The sequence below is a fragment of the Anomaloglossus baeobatrachus genome, chromosome 5, assembly GCF_048569485.1.
Source record: "Anomaloglossus baeobatrachus isolate aAnoBae1 chromosome 5, aAnoBae1.hap1, whole genome shotgun sequence".
Lineage (NCBI taxonomy): Eukaryota > Metazoa > Chordata > Amphibia > Anura > Aromobatidae > Anomaloglossus > Anomaloglossus baeobatrachus.
In genome coordinates, this window is record NC_134357.1 from 241,975,172 (window position 1) to 241,994,269 (window position 19,098).

The 19,098-nt window shown below is 49.3% G+C and overlaps 1 protein-coding gene across 5 annotated transcripts in view; it reads right to left on the minus strand.

Annotated features, from left to right (window-relative positions):
- The window catches only part of KDM2A (lysine demethylase 2A), a 211,585-nt gene that overhangs the window by 49,792 nt on the left and 142,695 nt on the right, over positions 1-19,098 (minus strand). For all 5 annotated transcript variants that reach the window (XM_075349289.1, XM_075349288.1, XM_075349287.1 and 2 more), the window contains one exon: positions 2,032-2,115. In XM_075349289.1, coding sequence (XP_075205404.1) covers positions 2,032-2,115 — 84 coding nt within the window. The remainder of the gene's footprint in view (positions 1-2,031; positions 2,116-19,098) is intronic.

Sequence of the window (19,098 nt, forward strand, 5' to 3'; positions counted from 1 at the left end):
CATCACCTGGCCCCAGAACCTTCCCAATCAGAGCAGATGTGACCGAGGCATTGGACAGAAGAGAGCGGACGCTGCTGCGTCTGGTGAGGTCCAAGGATGGATTCTCACAAGTGCCTGGATAAACCGGAGCCAGGACCAGTTCACTTTGCTTTTACGGTATGTTACTAAGGCACTTAGGCTGCTTTCACACATCCGTTATTTGCCGTCCGGCACAATCCGGCAAAAAAAACCTGATGCAATGGATCCGGTGAAAAAAACTGATCCGTTTCATCAGTTTTTACCATGCGTTCCTTCCGTTTTTTGATGGATCCGTTGTGTTACTGAGCATGCGCAGTTTAAAAAACTGGATTCGTCGTTGGATTCCATCAAATGCCGGATGATGACGGATCCGGCGCTCATAGGCTTTCATTCTAACTCACGGCGCCGGATCTGACGGCATACGGTTTTTCACCGGAGACCAAAAACGCTGCAAAGGCCGGTTTCACACATCCGGCTTTTTGCCGTTTTGCCGGATGCGGCGCTCTCCCGTACAGTTAATACAGTACAATGACAGCGCAACAAGCGCTGGTCACATGCTGTCATGTGACCGGCGCATGTGACCCGGAAGTTACAGCGCTGTCACTGTACTGTATTAACTGTACGGGACAGTGCCGCATCCGGCAAAACGGCAAAAAGCCGGATGTGTGAAACCGGCCAAACAGTGTTCCATCCGGCTGCCAAATCAGCTATTTACGCCGGATCCGGGAAAAACCGGATGCAACGCAAGGCCGTGCGGCACAATCAGACGCTAATACAAGTCTATGGGGGAAAGAACGGATCCGGCGGCAACACACGCCGGATCCGTTCTTTCCGGTTTTTACCGGATTGTGCTGCACGGGCAAAAACCGGATGTGTGAAAGCAAGCCTAACACGCTGCAGAAATTCCACCAAATTGTGTAGTTACATTGCAAAGGATGAAATCTAGGGAGACTATCTGCAGCACAAATAGGCAAGCCACAAGGTGTCAGTTTGCTCTGCAGTTGGGTGGATGAGAAAATCTGGGCAGAAAATCTGCAGCGCAGACACCCTGAAAGGAGTTTTCCTATCACTGCACATTGAGGTCATGAATGTTAGATCGGCGGGGGTCAGACAGCTGACACCCCCAGCAGATCGGCTATACAAAGTATGCCATGATAATGCCAGCATTTCATACACCAATGTGCTTTCAGATTTCTATTTCTAGTGGCTGTAAGAGAAAACAAAAGATACTAGCCGGTGTGCAGAAAGCCAGACTAATTGTCTAGACCATGCCATATTATATAAGCACATAGTTCAGCTTATATTAAGAGCAACGAATCACATTCACAAACATGTATGTCAAAGATTAAAGGGCTCATCAGAGCCAACACCATGCCAGACACAACTGGGGAAGGGACTTCCCAGCACACAGCAGACTTCCTGTCCAGTAATCCCATTTAGAAACCCTAGAACCAGTATCTCTCCAGTCAGAAGTGGCTGATACCAGAGAACAGTGGCTTGCAATCCATTTACAGCACGTGTGACCATCAAATACAATCTCCCAACTGTAAAATTCTGGTCTCTTTCAGGTATACATATCTGTGAAGGCTCATCAATAGCTTCTTTATATAACCAGACCCTATGTGGCAGGCATAGCAGAGAGGAAGGTGTCATTCAGCTTCGTCTGCAGATTTCCACAGAGCTGCAGGTCACTCCCTTGCATCTTAACTCGGCACGTTCTCAAGACGCACTTGAATGACAAATTAAGCTCTGCTACGTCTATGTATTCCATTGGGCTCTATACATGCATGTGAATCAGTAACAAGACAAGGTTGATTATTTTCACAGAGGACAGGATCAAGCAGAACTGATCAAATTAAACTAACCGGTGGAAAATAATGTAAACCTGCCAACGACTGGTCAGGTTCTGTGGACCCCACAAGCCAGTCACATACGTCACCTACGACTGCAGAAATCCTCCTCTGCCACAAGCATCATCTTAGAAAATAGAAACCACATGCAGTCTGGACTTACCTGCTGCCTCTTGGGCCACTGGACAATGGGGACTCCGGTGAGGGCAAGTTCAGGGGGGTCCTGTGCGTGTTCCTCCAGAAGATTCTATTACCCTCCAGGGAACAGGGAGACAAAAAGGAGGGGCAGGTTACACAGGGTATAAGAACAGAAGCCATCACACACACAGCCTGATCACAGTGGGGGTGGGGGACATGACAGGTAAACACAGCAGAACACAGGGAGTGCCACTCACAGGCGCTATGCTGCGGAGGGCACACATGCCACAGACCACTCCCCACTCACCCCTTGTCAGCACTGACCAGCAGCACATTTCCTGCTACTTGCCAGCTCAGTCAGTGGGAGGGAGCTGCTCTGCAGTCCTCATGCAGTAGCCCTGGTGACTGTGCTGCCAGCCCCAGCCACACAGACAAGCACATTGGCTCCCGGCTGTCTCATGCTAAGCCAACTCTGACCCTCTCTGCAAATCCCTCCTGGCTGTCTTCACTTGCTGCTTACACACTCTTCCCAGCAGTGCTTTGCAGTAGGCGGGGAGCTAAGTCACACAAAAGAGGGGGAAGGGGTGGCCAAACCCAAGGAGGAAAGGAGACAGAGGAGGTGGGGTGGGCGAGAGGCCCTTCTGACTGGCTGAGAGCGAGACTCTCCTCCCTCTGCACAACTGTCCTCGCTTCCCGTCTCACCCCAGGGGGAGGAAATGCAGAGCCATCCTGCAGCACACATGCCCACAGAGCTGGAGCAGGGGGGCTGATGCCGGGAACACACTGTGGAAGCCCACGAGGCAGGGCATGGTTCTGAAAGGACTGGCCCTCCCAGGGTGACACAATCAGCGCAGAGCCATCTGCTCCCCTACACACGCCAAGAGCACAAACAGGCGAGGACAAGCCTGTGTCTGATCATAAGAACGGCCATACATGGGGATGGGGCCTCACCATAACACGGGGTCCCTACAGAAAGACACCCAAACAGCCGAGTATAAGCCGCCATATGATCATAAGAACGGCCATACATAAGGATAGGGCCTCACCATAACACGGGGTCCCTACAAAAAGACGCCCAAACAGCCGAGTATAAGCCGCCATATGATCATAAGAACGGCCATACATGGGGATAGAGCCTCACCATAACACGGGGTCCCTACAGAAAGACACCCAAACAGCCGAGTATAAGCCGCCATATGATCATAAGAACGGCCATACATGGGGATGGGGCCTCACCATAACACGGGGTCCCTACAGAAAGACGCCCAAACAGCCGAGTATAAGCCGCCATATGATCATAAGAACGACCATACATGGGGATGGGGCCTCACCATAACACGGGGTCCCTACAGAAAGACGCCCAAACAGCCGAGTATAAGCCGCCATATGATCATAAGAACGACCATACATGGGGATGGGGCCTCACCATAACACGGGGTCCCTACAGAAAGACACCCAAACAGCCGAGTATAAGCCGCCATATGATCATAAGAACGGCCATACATAAGGATAGGGCCTCACCATAACACGGGGTCCCTACAAAAAGACGCCCAAACAGCCGAGTATAAGCCGCCATATGATCATAAGAACGGCCATACATGGGGATAGAGCCTCACCATAACACGGGGTCCCTACAGAAAGACACCCAAACAGCAGAGTATAAGCCGCCATATGATCATAAGAACGGCCATACATGGGGATGGGGCCTCACCATAACACGGGGTCCCTACAGAAAGACACCCAAACAGCCGAGTATAAGCCGCCATATGATCATAAGAACGACCATACATGGGGATGGGGCCTCACCATAACACGGGGTCCCTACAGAAAGACACCCAAACAGCCGAGTATAAGCCGCCATATGATCATAAGAACAACCATACATGGGGATGGGGCCTCACCATAACACAGGGTCCCTACAGAAAGACACCCAAACAGCCGAGTATAAGCCGCCATATGATCATAAGAACGACCATACATGGGGATGGGGCCTCACCATAACACGGGGTCCCTACAGAAAGACACCCAAACAGCCGAGTATAAGCCGCCATATGATCATAAGAACGGCCATACATGGGGATGGGGCCTCACCATAACACGGGGTCCCTACAGAAAGACACCCAAACAGCCGAGTATAAGCCGCCATATGATCATAAGAACGGCCATACATGGGGATAGAGCCTCACCATAACACGGGGTCCCTACAGAAAGACACCCAAACAGCAGAGTATAAGCCGCCATATGATCATAAGAACGGCCATACATGGGGATAGAGCCTCACCATAACACGGGGTCCCTACAGAAAGACACCCAAACAGCCGAGTATAAGCCGCCATATGATCATAAGAACGGCCATACATGGGGATGGGGCCTCACCATAACACGGGGTCCCTACAGAAAGACACCCAAACAGCCGAGTATAAGCCGCCATATGATCATAAGAACAACCATACATGGGGATGGGGCCTCACCATAACACGGGGTCCCTACAGAAAGACACCCAAACAGCCGAGTATAAGCCGCCATATGATCATAAGAACGGCCATACATGGGGATGGGGCCTCACCATAACACGGGGTCCCTACAGAAAGACACCCAAACAGCCGAGTATAAGCCGCCATATGATCATAAGAACAACCATACATGGGGATGGGGCCTCACCATAACACGGGGTCCCTACAGAAAGACACCCAAACAGCCGAGTATAAGCCGTCATATGATCATAAGAACGGCCATACAGAGGGATAGGGCCTCACCATAACACGGGGTCCCTACAGAAAGACACCCAAACAGCCGAGTATAAGCCGCCATATGATCATAAGAACGGCCATACATAAGGATAGGGCCTCACCATAACACGGGGTCCCTACAGAAAGATGCCCCAACAGCCGAGTATAAGCCTCCGTCTGATCATAAGAACGGCCATACATGGGGATAGGGCCTCACCATAACACGGGGTCCCTACAGAAAGACACCCAAACAGCAGAGTATAAGCCGCCATATGATCATAAGAACAACCATACATGGGGATGGGGCCTCACCATAACACGGGGTCCCTACAGAAAGACGCCCAAACAGCAGAGTATAAGCCGCCATATGATCATAAGAACGGCCATACATGGGGATGGGGCCTCACCATAACACGGGGTCCCTACAGAAAGACACCCAAACAGCAGAGTATAAGCCGCCATATGATCATAAGAACAACCATACATGGGGATGGGGCCTCACCATAACACGGGGTCCCTACAGAAAGACGCCCAAACAGCAGAGTATAAGCCGCCATATGATCATAAGAACGGCCATACAGAGGGATAGGGCCTCACCATAGCACGGGGTCCCTACAAAAAGACGCCCAAACAGCCGAGTATAAGCCACCGTATGATCATAAGAACAACCATACATGGGGATGGGGCCTCACCATAACACAGGGTCCGTACAAAAAGACACCGAAACAGCCGAGTATAAGACGCCATATGATCATAAGAACGACCATACATGGGGATGGGGCCTCACCATAACACGGGGTCCCTACAGAAAGACACCCAAACAGCCGAGTATAAGCCTCCGTCTGATCATAAGAACGGCCATACAGAGGGATAGGGCCTCACCATAACACGGGGTCCCTACAGAAAGACACCCAAACAGCCGAGTATAAGCCACCGTATGATCATAAGAACGGCCATACATAAGGATAGGGCCTCACCATATCACAGGGTCCGTACAAAAAGACGCCCAAACAGCCGAGTATAAGCCACCGTATGATCATAAGAACAACCATACATGGGGATAGGGCCTCACCATAACACAGGGTCCGTACAAAAAGACACCGAAACAGCCGAGTATAAGACGCCATATGATCATAAGAACGGCCATACAGAGGGATAGGGCCTCACCATAACACGGGGTCCCTACAGAAAGACACCCAAACAGCCGAGTATAAGCCGCCATATGATCATAAGAACAACCATACATGGGGATGGGGCCTCACCATAACACGGGGTCCCTACAGAAAGACGCCCAAACAGCAGAGTATAAGCCGCCATATGATCATAAGAACGGCCATACATGGGGATGGGGCCTCACCATAACACGGGGTCCCTACAGAAAGACACCCAAACAGCAGAGTATAAGCCGCCATATGATCATAAGAACAACCATACATGGGGATGGGGCCTCACCATAACACGGGGTCCCTACAGAAAGACGCCCAAACAGCAGAGTATAAGCCGCCATATGATCATAAGAACGGCCATACAGAGGGATAGGGCCTCACCATAGCACGGGGTCCCTACAAAAAGACGCCCAAACAGCCGAGTATAAGCCACCGTATGATCATAAGAACAACCATACATGGGGATGGGGCCTCACCATAACACAGGGTCCGTACAAAAAGACACCGAAACAGCCGAGTATAAGACGCCATATGATCATAAGAACGGCCATACAGAGGGATAGGGCCTCACCATAACACGGGGTCCCTACAGAAAGACACCCAAACAGCCGAGTATAAGCCACCGTATGATCATAAGAACGGCCATACATAAGGATAGGGCCTCACCATATCACAGGGTCCGTACAAAAAGACGCCCAAACAGCCGAGTATAAGCCACCGTATGATCATAAGAACAACCATACATGGGGATAGGGCCTCACCATAACACAGGGTCCGTACAAAAAGACACCGAAACAGCCGAGTATAAGACGCCATATGATCATAAGAACGGCCATACAGAGGGATAGGGCCTCACCATAACACGGGGTCCCTACAGAAAGACACCCAAACAGCCGAGTATAAGCCGCCATATGATCATAAGAACGGCCATACAGAGGGATAGGGCCTCACCATAACACAGGGTCCCTACAAAAAGACGCCCAAACAGCCGAGTATAAGCCACCGTATAATCATAAGAACGGCCATACATGGGGATGGGGCCTCACCATAACACGGGGTCCCTACAAAAAGACGCCCAAACAGCCGAGTATAAGCCGCCATATGATCATAAGAACGGCCATACATGGGGATGGGGCCTCACCATAACACGGGGTCCCTACAAAAAGACACCCAAACAGCCAAGTATAAGCCTCCGTCTGATCATAAGAACGGCCATACAGAGGGATAGGGCCTCACCATAACACGGGGTCCCTACAAAAAGACGCCCAAACAGCCGAGTATAGGCCGCCATATGATCATAAGAACGGCCATACAGAGGGATAGGGCCTCACCATAACACAGGGTCCCTACAAAAAGACACCCAAACAGCCGAGTATAAGCCTCCGTCTGATCATAAGAACGGCCATACAGAGGGATAGGGCCTCACCATATCACAGGGTCCCTACAAAAAGACACCCAAACAGCCGAGTATAAGCCTGCGTCTGATCATAAGAACGGCCATACAGAGGGATAGGGCCTCACCATAACACAGGGTCCCTACAAAAAGACACCCAAACAGCCGAGTATAAGCCACCATATGATCATAAGAACGGCCATACAGAGGGATAGGGCCTCACCATAACACAGGGTCCCTACAAAAAGACACCCAAACAGCCGAGTATAAGCCGCCATAGGATCATAAGAACGGCCATACAGAGGGATAGGGCCTCACCATAACACGGGGTCCCTACAGAAAGACACCCAAACAGCCGAGTATAAGCCGCCATATGATAATAAGAACAGCCATACAGAGGGATAGGGCCTCACCATAACACGGGGTCCCTACAAAAAGACGCCCAAACAGCCGAGTATAAGCCGCCATATGATCATAAGAACGGCCATACATAAGGATAGGGCCTCACCATAACACGGGGTCCCTACAAAAAGACACCCAAACAGCCGAGTATAAGCCGCCATATGATCATAAGAACGGCCATACAGAGGGATAGGGCCTCACCATAACACAGGGTCCCTACAAAAAGACGCCCAAACAGCCGAGTATAAGCCACCGTATAATCATAAGAACGGCCATACATGGGGATGGGGCCTCACCATAACACGGGGTCCCTACAAAAAGACGCCCAAACAGCCGAGTATAAGCCGCCATATGATCATAAGAACGGCCATACATGGGGATGGGGCCTCACCATAACACGGGGTCCCTACAAAAAGACACCCAAACAGCCAAGTATAAGCCTCCGTCTGATCATAAGAACGGCCATACAGAGGGATAGGGCCTCACCATAACACGGGGTCCCTACAAAAAGACGCCCAAACAGCCGAGTATAGGCCGCCATATGATCATAAGAACGGCCATACAGAGGGATAGGGCCTCACCATAACACAGGGTCCCTACAAAAAGACACCCAAACAGCCGAGTATAAGCCTCCGTCTGATCATAAGAACGGCCATACAGAGGGATAGGGCCTCACCATATCACAGGGTCCCTACAAAAAGACACCCAAACAGCCGAGTATAAGCCTGCGTCTGATCATAAGAACGGCCATACAGAGGGATAGGGCCTCACCATAACACAGGGTCCGTACAAAAAGACACCGAAACAGCCGAGTATAAGCCACCATATGATCATAAGAACGGCCATACAGAGGGATAGGGCCTCACCATAACACAGGGTCCCTACAAAAAGACACTCAAACAGCCGAGTATAAGCCGCCATATGATCATAAGAAAGGCCATACATAAGGATAGGGCCTCACCATAACACAGGGTCCGTACAAAAAGACACCCAAACAGCAGAGTATAAGCCGCCATATGATCATAAGAAAGGCCATACATAAGGATAGGGCCTCACCATAACACAGGGTCCGTACAAAAAGACACCCAAACAGCCGAATATAAGCCGCCATATGATCATAAGAACGGCCATACATAGGGATAGGGCCTCACCATAACACAGGGTCCCTACAAAAAGACACCCAAACAGCCGAGTATAAGCCGCCATATGATCATAAGAACGGCCATACAGAGGGATAGGGCCTCACCATAACACAGGGTCCGTACAGAAAAACACCCAAACAGCCGAGTATAAGCCACCATATGATCATAAGAACAGCCATACAGAGGGATAGGGCCTCACCATATCACAGGGTCCGTACAAAAAGACACCCAAACAGCCAAGTATAAGCCGCCATATGATCATAAGAACGGCCATACAGAGGGATAGGGCCTCACCATAACACGGGGTCCCTACAGAACGACGCCCAAACAGCCGAGTATAAGCCTCCGTCTGATCAGAAGAACGGCCATACAGAGGGATAGGGCCTCACCATATCACAGAGTCCCTACAGAAAGACGCCCAAACAGCTCAGGACAAGCCTGCGTCTGATCATAAGAACAACCATACATAAGGATGGGGCCTCACCATATCACAGGGTCCATACAGAAAGACGCCCAAAACAGCCGAGTATAAGCCTGCGTCTGATCATAAGAACAACCATACATAAGGATAGGGCCTCACCATATCACAGGGTCCATACAGAAACACACCCAAACAGCCGAGTATAAGCCTCCGTCTGATCACAAAAACAGCCATACATGGGGATGGGGCCTCACCATATCACAGGGTCCGTACAAAAAGACGCCCAAACAGCCGAGTATAAGCCTCCGTCTGATCATAAGAACGGCCATACAGAGGGATAGGGCCTCACCATATCACAGGGTCCGTACAAAAAGACGCCCAAACAGCCGAGTATAAGCCTCCGTCTGATCATAAGAACGGCCATACAGAGGGATAGGGCCTCACCATATCACAGGGTCCGTACAAAAAGACGCCCAAACAGCAGAGTATAAGCCTCCGTCTGATTATAAGAACGGCCATACAGAGGGATAGGGCCTCACCATATCACAGGGTCCGAACAGAAAGACGCCCAAACAGCCGAGTATAAGCCTCCGTCTGATCACAAGAAAGGCCATACATGGGGATAGGGCCTCACCATATCACAGGGTCCGTACAAAAAGACGTCCAAACAGCTCAGGACAAGCCTGCGTCTGATCATAAGAACGGCCATACATGGGGATGGGGCCTCACCATAACACGGGGTCCCTACAGAAAGGCGCCCAAACAGCCGAGTATAAGCCTGCGTCTGATCATAAGAACTGCCCCACAGAGGGATAGGGCCTCACCATATCACAGGGTCCGTACAAAAAGACGCCCAAACAGCTCAGGACAAGCCTGCGTCTGATCATAAGAACGGCCATACAGAGGGATAGGGCCTCACCATATCACAGGGCCCATACAGAAAGACACCCAAACAGCCGAGGACAAGCCGGCGTCTGATCACAAAAACGGCCATACACAGGGATAGGGCTTCACCATATCACAGGGTCCGTACAGAAAGACGCCCAAACAGCCGAGTATAAGCCTTTGTCTGATCATAAGAACGGCCATACAGAGGGATAGGGCCTCACCATATTATAGGGCCCATACAGAAAGACACCCAAACAGCCGAGGACAAGCCTTTGTCTGATCATAAGAACGGCCATACAGAGGGATAGGGCCTCACCATATCACAGGGTCCCTACAAAAAGACGCCCAAACAGCCGAGTATAAGCCACCGTATAATCATAAGAACGGCCATACATGGGGATGGGGCCTCACCATAACACGGGGTCCCTACAAAAAGACGCCCAAACAGCCGAGTATAAGCCGCCATATGATCATAAGAACGGCCATACAGAGGGATAGGGCCTCACCATAACACGGGGTCCCTACAAAAAGACGCCCAAACAGCCGAGTATAAGCCACCGTATAATCATAAGAACGGCCATACATGGGGATGGGGCCTCACCATAACACGGGGTCCCTACAAAAAGACGCCCAAACAGCCGAGTATAAGCCGCCATATGATCATAAGAACGGCCATACATGGGGATGGGGCCTCACCATAACACGGGGTCCCTACAAAAAGACACCCAAACAGCCGAGTATAAGCCTCCGTCTGATCATAAGAACGGCCATACAGAGGGATAGGGCCTCACCATAACACGGGGTCCCTACAAAAAGACGCCCAAACAGCCGAGTATAAGCCTCCGTCTGATCATAAGAACGGCCATACAGAGGGATAGGGCCTCACCATAACACAGGGTCCCTACAAAAAGACACCCAAACAGCTGAGTATAAGCCGCCATATGATCATAAGAACGGCCATACAGAGGGATAGGGCCTCACCATAACACAGGGTCCGTACAAAAAGACACCCAAACAGCCGAATATAAGCCGCCATATGATCATAAGAACGGCCATACAGAGGGATAGGGCCTCACCATAACACAGGGTCCCTACAAAAAGACACCCAAACAGCCGAGTATAAGCCGCCATATGATCATAAGAACGGCCATACAGAGGGATAGGGCCTCACCATAACACAGGGTCCGTACAAAAAGACACCCAAACAGCCCAGTATAAGCCGCCATATGATCATAAGAACGGCCATACACAGGGATAGGGCTTCACCATATCACAGGGTCCGTACAGAAAAACACCCAAACAGCCGAGTATAAGCCACCATATGATCATAAGAACAGCCATACAGAGGGATAGGGCCTCACCATATCACAGGGTCCGTACAAAAAGACACCCAAACAGCCAAGTATAAGCCGCCATATGATCATAAGAACGGCCATACAGAGGGATAGGGCCTCACCATAACACGGGGTCCCTACAGAACGACGCCCAAACAGTCGAGTATAAGCCTCCGTCTGATCAGAAGAACGGCCATACAGAGGGATAGAGCCTCACCATATCACAGAGTCCCTACAGAAAGACACCCAAACAGCTCAGGACAAGCCTGCGTCTGATCATAAGAACGGCCATACATGGGGATGGGGCCTCACCATAACACGGGGTCCCTACAGAAAGTCGCCCAAACAGCCAAGTATAAGCCTGCGTCGGATCATAAGAACAACCATACATAAGGATAGGGCCTCACCATATCACAGGGTCCATACAGAAACACACCCAAACAGCCGAGTATAAGCCTCCGTCTGATCACAAAAACAGCCATACATGGGGATGGGGCCTCACCATATCACAGGGTCCGTACAAAAAGACGCCAAAACAGCCGAGTATAAGCCTCCGTCTGATCATAAGAACGGCCATACAGAGGGATAGGGCCTCACCATATCACAGGGTCCGTACAAAAAGACGCCCAAACAGCAGAGTATAAGCCTCCGTCTGATTATAAGAACGGCCATACAGAGGGATAGGGCCTCACCATATCACAGGGTCCGTACAGAAAGACGCCCAAACAGCAGAGTATAAGCCTGCTTTTGATCATAAGAACGGCCATACATAAGGATAGGGCCTCACCATATCACAGGGTCCGAACAGAAAGACGCCCAAACAGCCGAGTATAAGCCTCCGTCTGATCATAAGAACGGCCATACAGAGGGATAGGGCCTCACCATATCACAGGGTCCGTACAGAAAGACGCCCAAACAGCTCAGGACAAGCCTGCGTCTGATCATAAGAACGGCCATACAGAGGGATAGGGCCTCACCATATCACAGGGTCCATACAGAAAAACGACCAAACAGCCGAGTATAAGCCTGCGTCGGATCATAAGAACAACCATACATAAGGATAGGGCCTCACCATATCACAGGGTCCGTACAAAAAGACGCCCAAACAGCCGAGTATAAGCCTCCGTCTGATTATAAGAACGGCCATACAGAGGGATAGGGCCTCACCATATCACAGGGTCCATACAGAAAGACGCCCAAACAGCCGAGTATAAGCCTGCTTTTGATCATAAGAATGGCCATACATAAGGATAGGGCCTCACCATATCACAGGGTCCCTACAGAAAGGCGCCCCAAAACAGCCGAGTATAAGCCTGCTTTTGATCATAAGAACGGCCATACATAAGGATAGGGCCTCACCATATCACAGGGTCCGAACAGAAAGACGCCCAAACAGCTCAGGACAAGCCTGCGTCTGATCATAAGAACAACCATACATAAGGATAGGGCCTCACCATATCACAGGGTCCATACAGAGACACCCAAACAGCCGAGTATAAGCCTGCGTCTGATCATAAGAACGGCCATACATAAGGATAGGGCCTCACCATATCACAGAGTCCCTACAGAAAGGCGCCCAAACAGCCGAGTATAAGCCGCCGTCTGATCATAAGAACTGCCCCACAGAGGGATAGGGCCTCACCATATCACAGGGTCCGTACAAAAAGACGTCCAAACAGCTCAGGACAAGCCTGCGTCTGATCATAAGAACGGCCATACAGAGGAATAGGGCCTCACCATATTACAGGGCCCATACAGAAAGACACCCAAACAGCCGAGGACAAGCCGGCGTCTGATCACAAAAACGGCCATACACAGGGATAGGGCTTCACCATATCACAGGGTCCGTACAGAAAGACACCCAAACAGCCGAGTATAAGCCTTTGTCTGATCATAAGAACGGCCATACAGAGGGATAGGGCCTCACCATATTATAGGGCCCATACAGAAAGACACCCAAACAGCCAAGGACAAGCCTTTGTCTGATCATAAGAACGGCCATACAGAGGGATAGGGCCTCACCATATCACAGGGTCCGTACAAAAAGACACCCAAACATGCGAGGAGAAGCCTGCGTCTGATCATAAGAATGGCCATACATAGGCATAGGGCCTCACCATATAACAGGGTTCCTAAAGGAAGACACCCAAATAGGCGGGGAGAAGCTTGAGTCTGATCAGAAGAACGGCCGTACATAAGGATAGGGCCTCACCATATCACTGGGTGTCTTTTTGTACGAACCCTAACAGCTCAGGACAAGCCTGCGTCTGATCACAAGAAAGGCCATACATGGGGATAGGGCCTCACCATATATCAGGGTTCCTACAAAAAGACGCCCAAACAGCCGAGTATAAGCCTCCATCTGATCATAAGAACGGCCATACAGAGGGATAGGGCCTCACCATATCACAGGGTCCCTACAAAAAGATGCCCAAACAGCCGAGTATAAGCCTGCGTCTGATCATAAGAACGGCCATACAGAGGGATAGGGCCTCACCATATCACAGGTTCCCTACAGAAAGACGCATACTGAGCGTGCCACCATCGTGGATAGCACTGGGTACCAGCTGGCATGCGTCAGGACAGATTAACTGTGCAGACCGGAGGACTAGATCAACTCACATGAGAACATCTTCATTAATATGCATTGTCCAGCTCCCAGACTTCTCTCATGCTTCGTCAGTTCTCTGGAATGCACTTATACTTGTAATAAAGGAGTCCCATGCTACATTCTGTTGTTTGTGCACACTTGGTGCAACCCTCTAAGGTTAGAGCAATACAGTGAAATCCAGGGCACCAGACCTCCTTTTCATAACTTTATTATTGCAGAAAAGTCACGTTTTGGCCGTGCAAGGCCTTTATCAAGCCAAAGAAAGATATATATATCTCTCTTTCTATGGCTTGATAAAGGCCCTGCGCGTCCAAAAAGTTGTGATTTTTTTTTTGCAGTAATAAAAGTTGTGAAAAGAAGACATCTGGTGCCTTAGTCCTGGATTTCTGGAATGCCCAATATGTACATATCTCTTTAGACTGGCCCGTCCACGCACCAATATGATCCCCCTTCCTGCTAGCACTCCTTTCCATTCCCTCTGAGTCTTTGTATCTGTACTGCTATTGACTGACTATAGCTCCTGCAGCTTTACACAAATGTCCTTAGTTACTCTAATAATGGCTGGAGCATACATGACAAGGGCTTTTTACCTTTTGTAAGCCCTACAGGGGGGTCACCAAATAAAGGCACGAATCCTCTCCTCCTCCCATCGGTGTGTGCGTCTTTAGTTCTACTCCAGCAGTGGTGAGTCTGCATATGGCATCAGCCACACATAGTTATACAGAAGGCATACTGTAAAGGATGGTGCGTGTGGCCTTCACCTAGTGAATGGAGGCCTATGGCAATGTCACAGGTCACGGAGTCCTCTACAGTTTACACTTTGCCTGAGGCCAGATGAGTGTATGAACTCATTCACACGCTGCATATTTTTTCTGGGGTGTATGGTGTATTTTGAAATCTGTAGTGTTCAAATTCTTTTTTTTTTTTTTTTTACCAAAACACTGCAAAAAGACGACTATTGTGTGCAGTGCTTTTTCTTGCTACCATTCTTGTTTTTGGTGCAGAAAAAAAAAAAAGCTACAAAGAATTTAACGTGACCATAACCTAACACAATCTATAACATTTACATTCAATTGCACCATGCCAAAAAACATTGCACCCGTGGTCACAACACAACCCATAATACACAGGGTGTGGCCAATCTATTCTAATGAACAGTACCAGTAAACAATGCTCAAAGTGCAGATGAGAGAAGATGCACAACCTGACATTCTGGCATTAAAGGGAACCTGTCACTAGGTTTTTGCCACCTAATCTGAGAGCAGCATAATGTAGGGGCAGAGATCCTGATTCCAGCAATGTGTTGTGTGACTTACTGCACTGTTTAGTTTAGAAACGTAACCTTTAATCCCATAATAACAGATTGCAAGCTAAAATGTGCACAACCTCCAAAGTGATGATGATCCTAGGATATATGATCACTTGTAGAATCACCTAATTTCATACCCAGTGGGGAGAAAACTAAGAGGGGACTGGTATTCATTCCATGTGTGTACACGCGGCAGTCTGATGTGAGACTATGCTGAGCTATTTACAGCTAGAGAGGAACAGCCCTAGTTCTTTTTCTGTATATGGTGTACGTCTCTCCCCTAATGATCCTCAAGTGGTGAAATCCATAGGGAGGCACCCGGACTTTGAGGGGCAGTGATAGCGATGGGCCAGATGTGGACTGCCCTTGTAAGGGCAGGAGCAATTGCTGGAGGGCCAGCGGCACCCAATGTAGGGCGTCTGTATGTGCTGCAGCTAGTCCAGCACATTCATGAGCTCTGTATAACTGCTAGATTGCAGCACAGAAAACATTGGTTTTATCAAAATGACAGCAAACAGCTCAGTAAGTGACACATCGCTGGAATCAGGGTGTCTGTCTCTACATTATACTGTTTTAAGATGGGGAGCAAAAACCTGGTGACAGATTCACTTTAAACATATACTAAGAAAAAGCCTCAGATATGCAGCAATTCTAGGGGCTTTATCACACAATATTAAGTTACATAGCATGAGAGAACCTGTTTGTGAACAGGGGAAGTAATGTGTGTAGCAGCACAGCACACAGGACTATACACGCAGCAAAGCAAGTTCACATCTCGCTATGGCGGCACAAGAAGTCCTCTCAGGTATGGATTTCTTACCCACTACATATTGCCTCTACGTTAGTTTTCTGGTGTAAGAGCATCTTTCAAACTATGTAGTAAACTAAAGCACTGACCCAGACGAGCCACAAACGCACATCCTGGGAAGATGTAGTGACGAGGCGTGTGTATAAATGCAGGTCTTTATATATCACCTGTATGCCTTGGTAGATCACCATGTAGCAAGCATGAATTGTAATCTTAAAGGGACTTGGCGCATTATGGTATCGCCAAACATTTAAAGGGAACCTGCCAGCTGATACCTGCTGCCCATTCTGTGGGCAGTATGTAGTAGGCACTGGGTGGATCTCAGCCAGGTATGTTAAACACCGAAACTTACTTTAAGGGCAGGACCACATGGGGATTTCTTCCTCTTCCCCTCGCATGACACTGGGCTCACCCTGGCAGTACAGCAGAGCAGAGTGTCATGCAAGTGTCCCTGTGAATGAGGTCCGCCCGTGTGAGCGGACCTCAGCTGCAGGGGACGGGCCAGCACTGAGGGGAGGGCAGGATTGGGGATGGGTGGTGCTGCAGAGGGGAGGGAGGGATTTCTCTCCCTCTCTCCTCTGTAGCCGGCTATTGCCATTCTCGCTCTGCACTCGCAGTACACCAGTGTACTATGAGTGCAGTGTGATTTTTCTATCGCCCCATAGACTTGAATGGGTGCGAGAGAAACAAGGAGCGCATTACAATAGCAGCAAAAGTTCTGTCTTGACTCGCACAACAGCAATCAGACTAGTTACTTGAATCAACCTCATCTGACAGAACTACTACCCATAAATTGTAATTATTAGTGTGCTGCTGTGTCCCACAATCCAACAGTCCGGCAATCAGGTCACCGCAGTTCACACTAAAGGCTCCCCCACTGCTGTCAGTGAACTCAGTTGTACCCGCTGCAGGACTGCTGTGCGGCCTTATCCTGCAATCTGACAGTGCAGCAATCCAACAGCGGGTTCAATTCAGTTCACCGAAAGCAGCAGGGGAGCCCCCAGTGTGAACTCCGGTGACCTGACTGGCAGATTGTAGGACTGCAGGACAAGTCTACACAGCAGTCCAGCAGCGGGTTCGACTGAGTTCACTGAGGGCAGTGGGAGCCCGCAGTGTGAACTACGATGACCTGACTGGCAGATTGCCAGATTGCGGTGCCGCAATGCGGCAGTGGGTTCACTGGCGGTCACAGTTTGTATCTTGAGAACCTGTCTGTGACCTCTGGTTAACTTACAAACGTCACCGCTTCTCACAGCCAGGTCCCAAGCTGCCGTCAGTGTGTCCTGGAGTCTGCAGTGATCAGCCACATTGTCTGTCACTGCAGACTCAAGATGCAGCAGAGCCGGGAACGTCATGTGAATTATGTCGGACCTGCAGGGGGGTTTTGGGGTTCATAAAAGGGGACAAAGAGGATGTTTGTATTTTATTTCAAATAAAAACAAACACTGAAAAATTCTTTATTTCTTTTGACTTACAGGTTAGTAATGGGTGGTGTCAGACACTTCCCCCTATTACTAAATTAGGGCTTGATTGCAGCTGTCATTTTTGACAAATCACAGTTGACATGAAATCCATATATTACCCCGATTGCCACCGCACTAGGTCAATCAGGATGAGCCAAGTAAAGCACCAGAATTGGAGCATCTAATGCAGGGGTCTCAAACTCGGCTGGGTGTATGGGCCGCACAGAGGAGAAAAATAATTTGGGGGGCCGCATTCTTTGCAGGACAAAGTGACATTTTTATTGGTACCATATATTTTTTTTTTTTACACTCCTTTGGATCACTGATTTTGAACATTTTTCACTTGTTTATTATAATAAATGTGCACATTCTTTGTTTAAATATATATATAAAAAAAAATTGATGGTGAAAAAAAGTCATGCCTTTTTTTTTTTTTACATTTTATCCCTTTCTTGTAACTAATAGTGTTACAATTATCACTATATAGAAATTTTGGCCAACATCTTTTAGTAATGTTCCCCATCTTGTTGTAATGTGCCCATCCTGTAGCAATGTGTCCAGCCTTGCCCCCCATCTTATAGTAATGTTCCCCATCTGTGTCCCCTTGTAGCAATCTCCCAATCTTATCCTGTACTACTGTCCCCATCATATAGTTGTCCCATTCTATAGTAATGTGCCCATCCTACAGTAATGTCCCTATCCTATACTAATGTGCCCAGCCTTATCCCTATCCTATAGTAAAGTTTCTCATCCTTGTTCCCTTGTAGTAATGTCCCTATCCTGTAGTACTGTGCCCATCCTATAGTAATGTCCCCATCCAATAGTATTATGCCCATCCTTGTAATGTCCCCATCCTTTAGTAATGTGCCCACCTTGTCCCCATCCTGTAGTCATGTGCCCACCTTGTCCCTATTCTATAATCATGTGCCCACCTTATCCCCATCCTATAGTTATGTGCCCACCTTGTCCCTATTCTATAATCATGTCCCCACCTTATCCCCATCCTATAGTCATGTGCCCACCTTGACCTTATTCTATAATCATGTGCCCACCTTCTCCCCATCCTATAATCATGTCCCCACCTTGTCCCCATCCTATAGCCATGTGCCCATCCTGTAGTAATGGGTGGTGGCGGTGGCTGAAGTGGGCAGGGGCAATGGCTAACTTACCGATCACTCTCAGCTTCCACAGATTCCTGAGTGAAGGTGAGGGGGCGGTCTCTGGCCCCAGATCCACAGTGATTGGAGAGATCGGTCACAAGGCCGGTCTCTCCAATCAGAGCTGGGGGCGGGTGAAACTGAGGTCACCCAGCTCCAGCCAATGATCAGTGCTACAGCTGCACTGATCAGGGCTGGATTTCAATGTTTCAGCCGTTTTCGATGGCTGAAACATTAGTGGCTGTGATTGGCTGAGCGGTGTTCGTCAG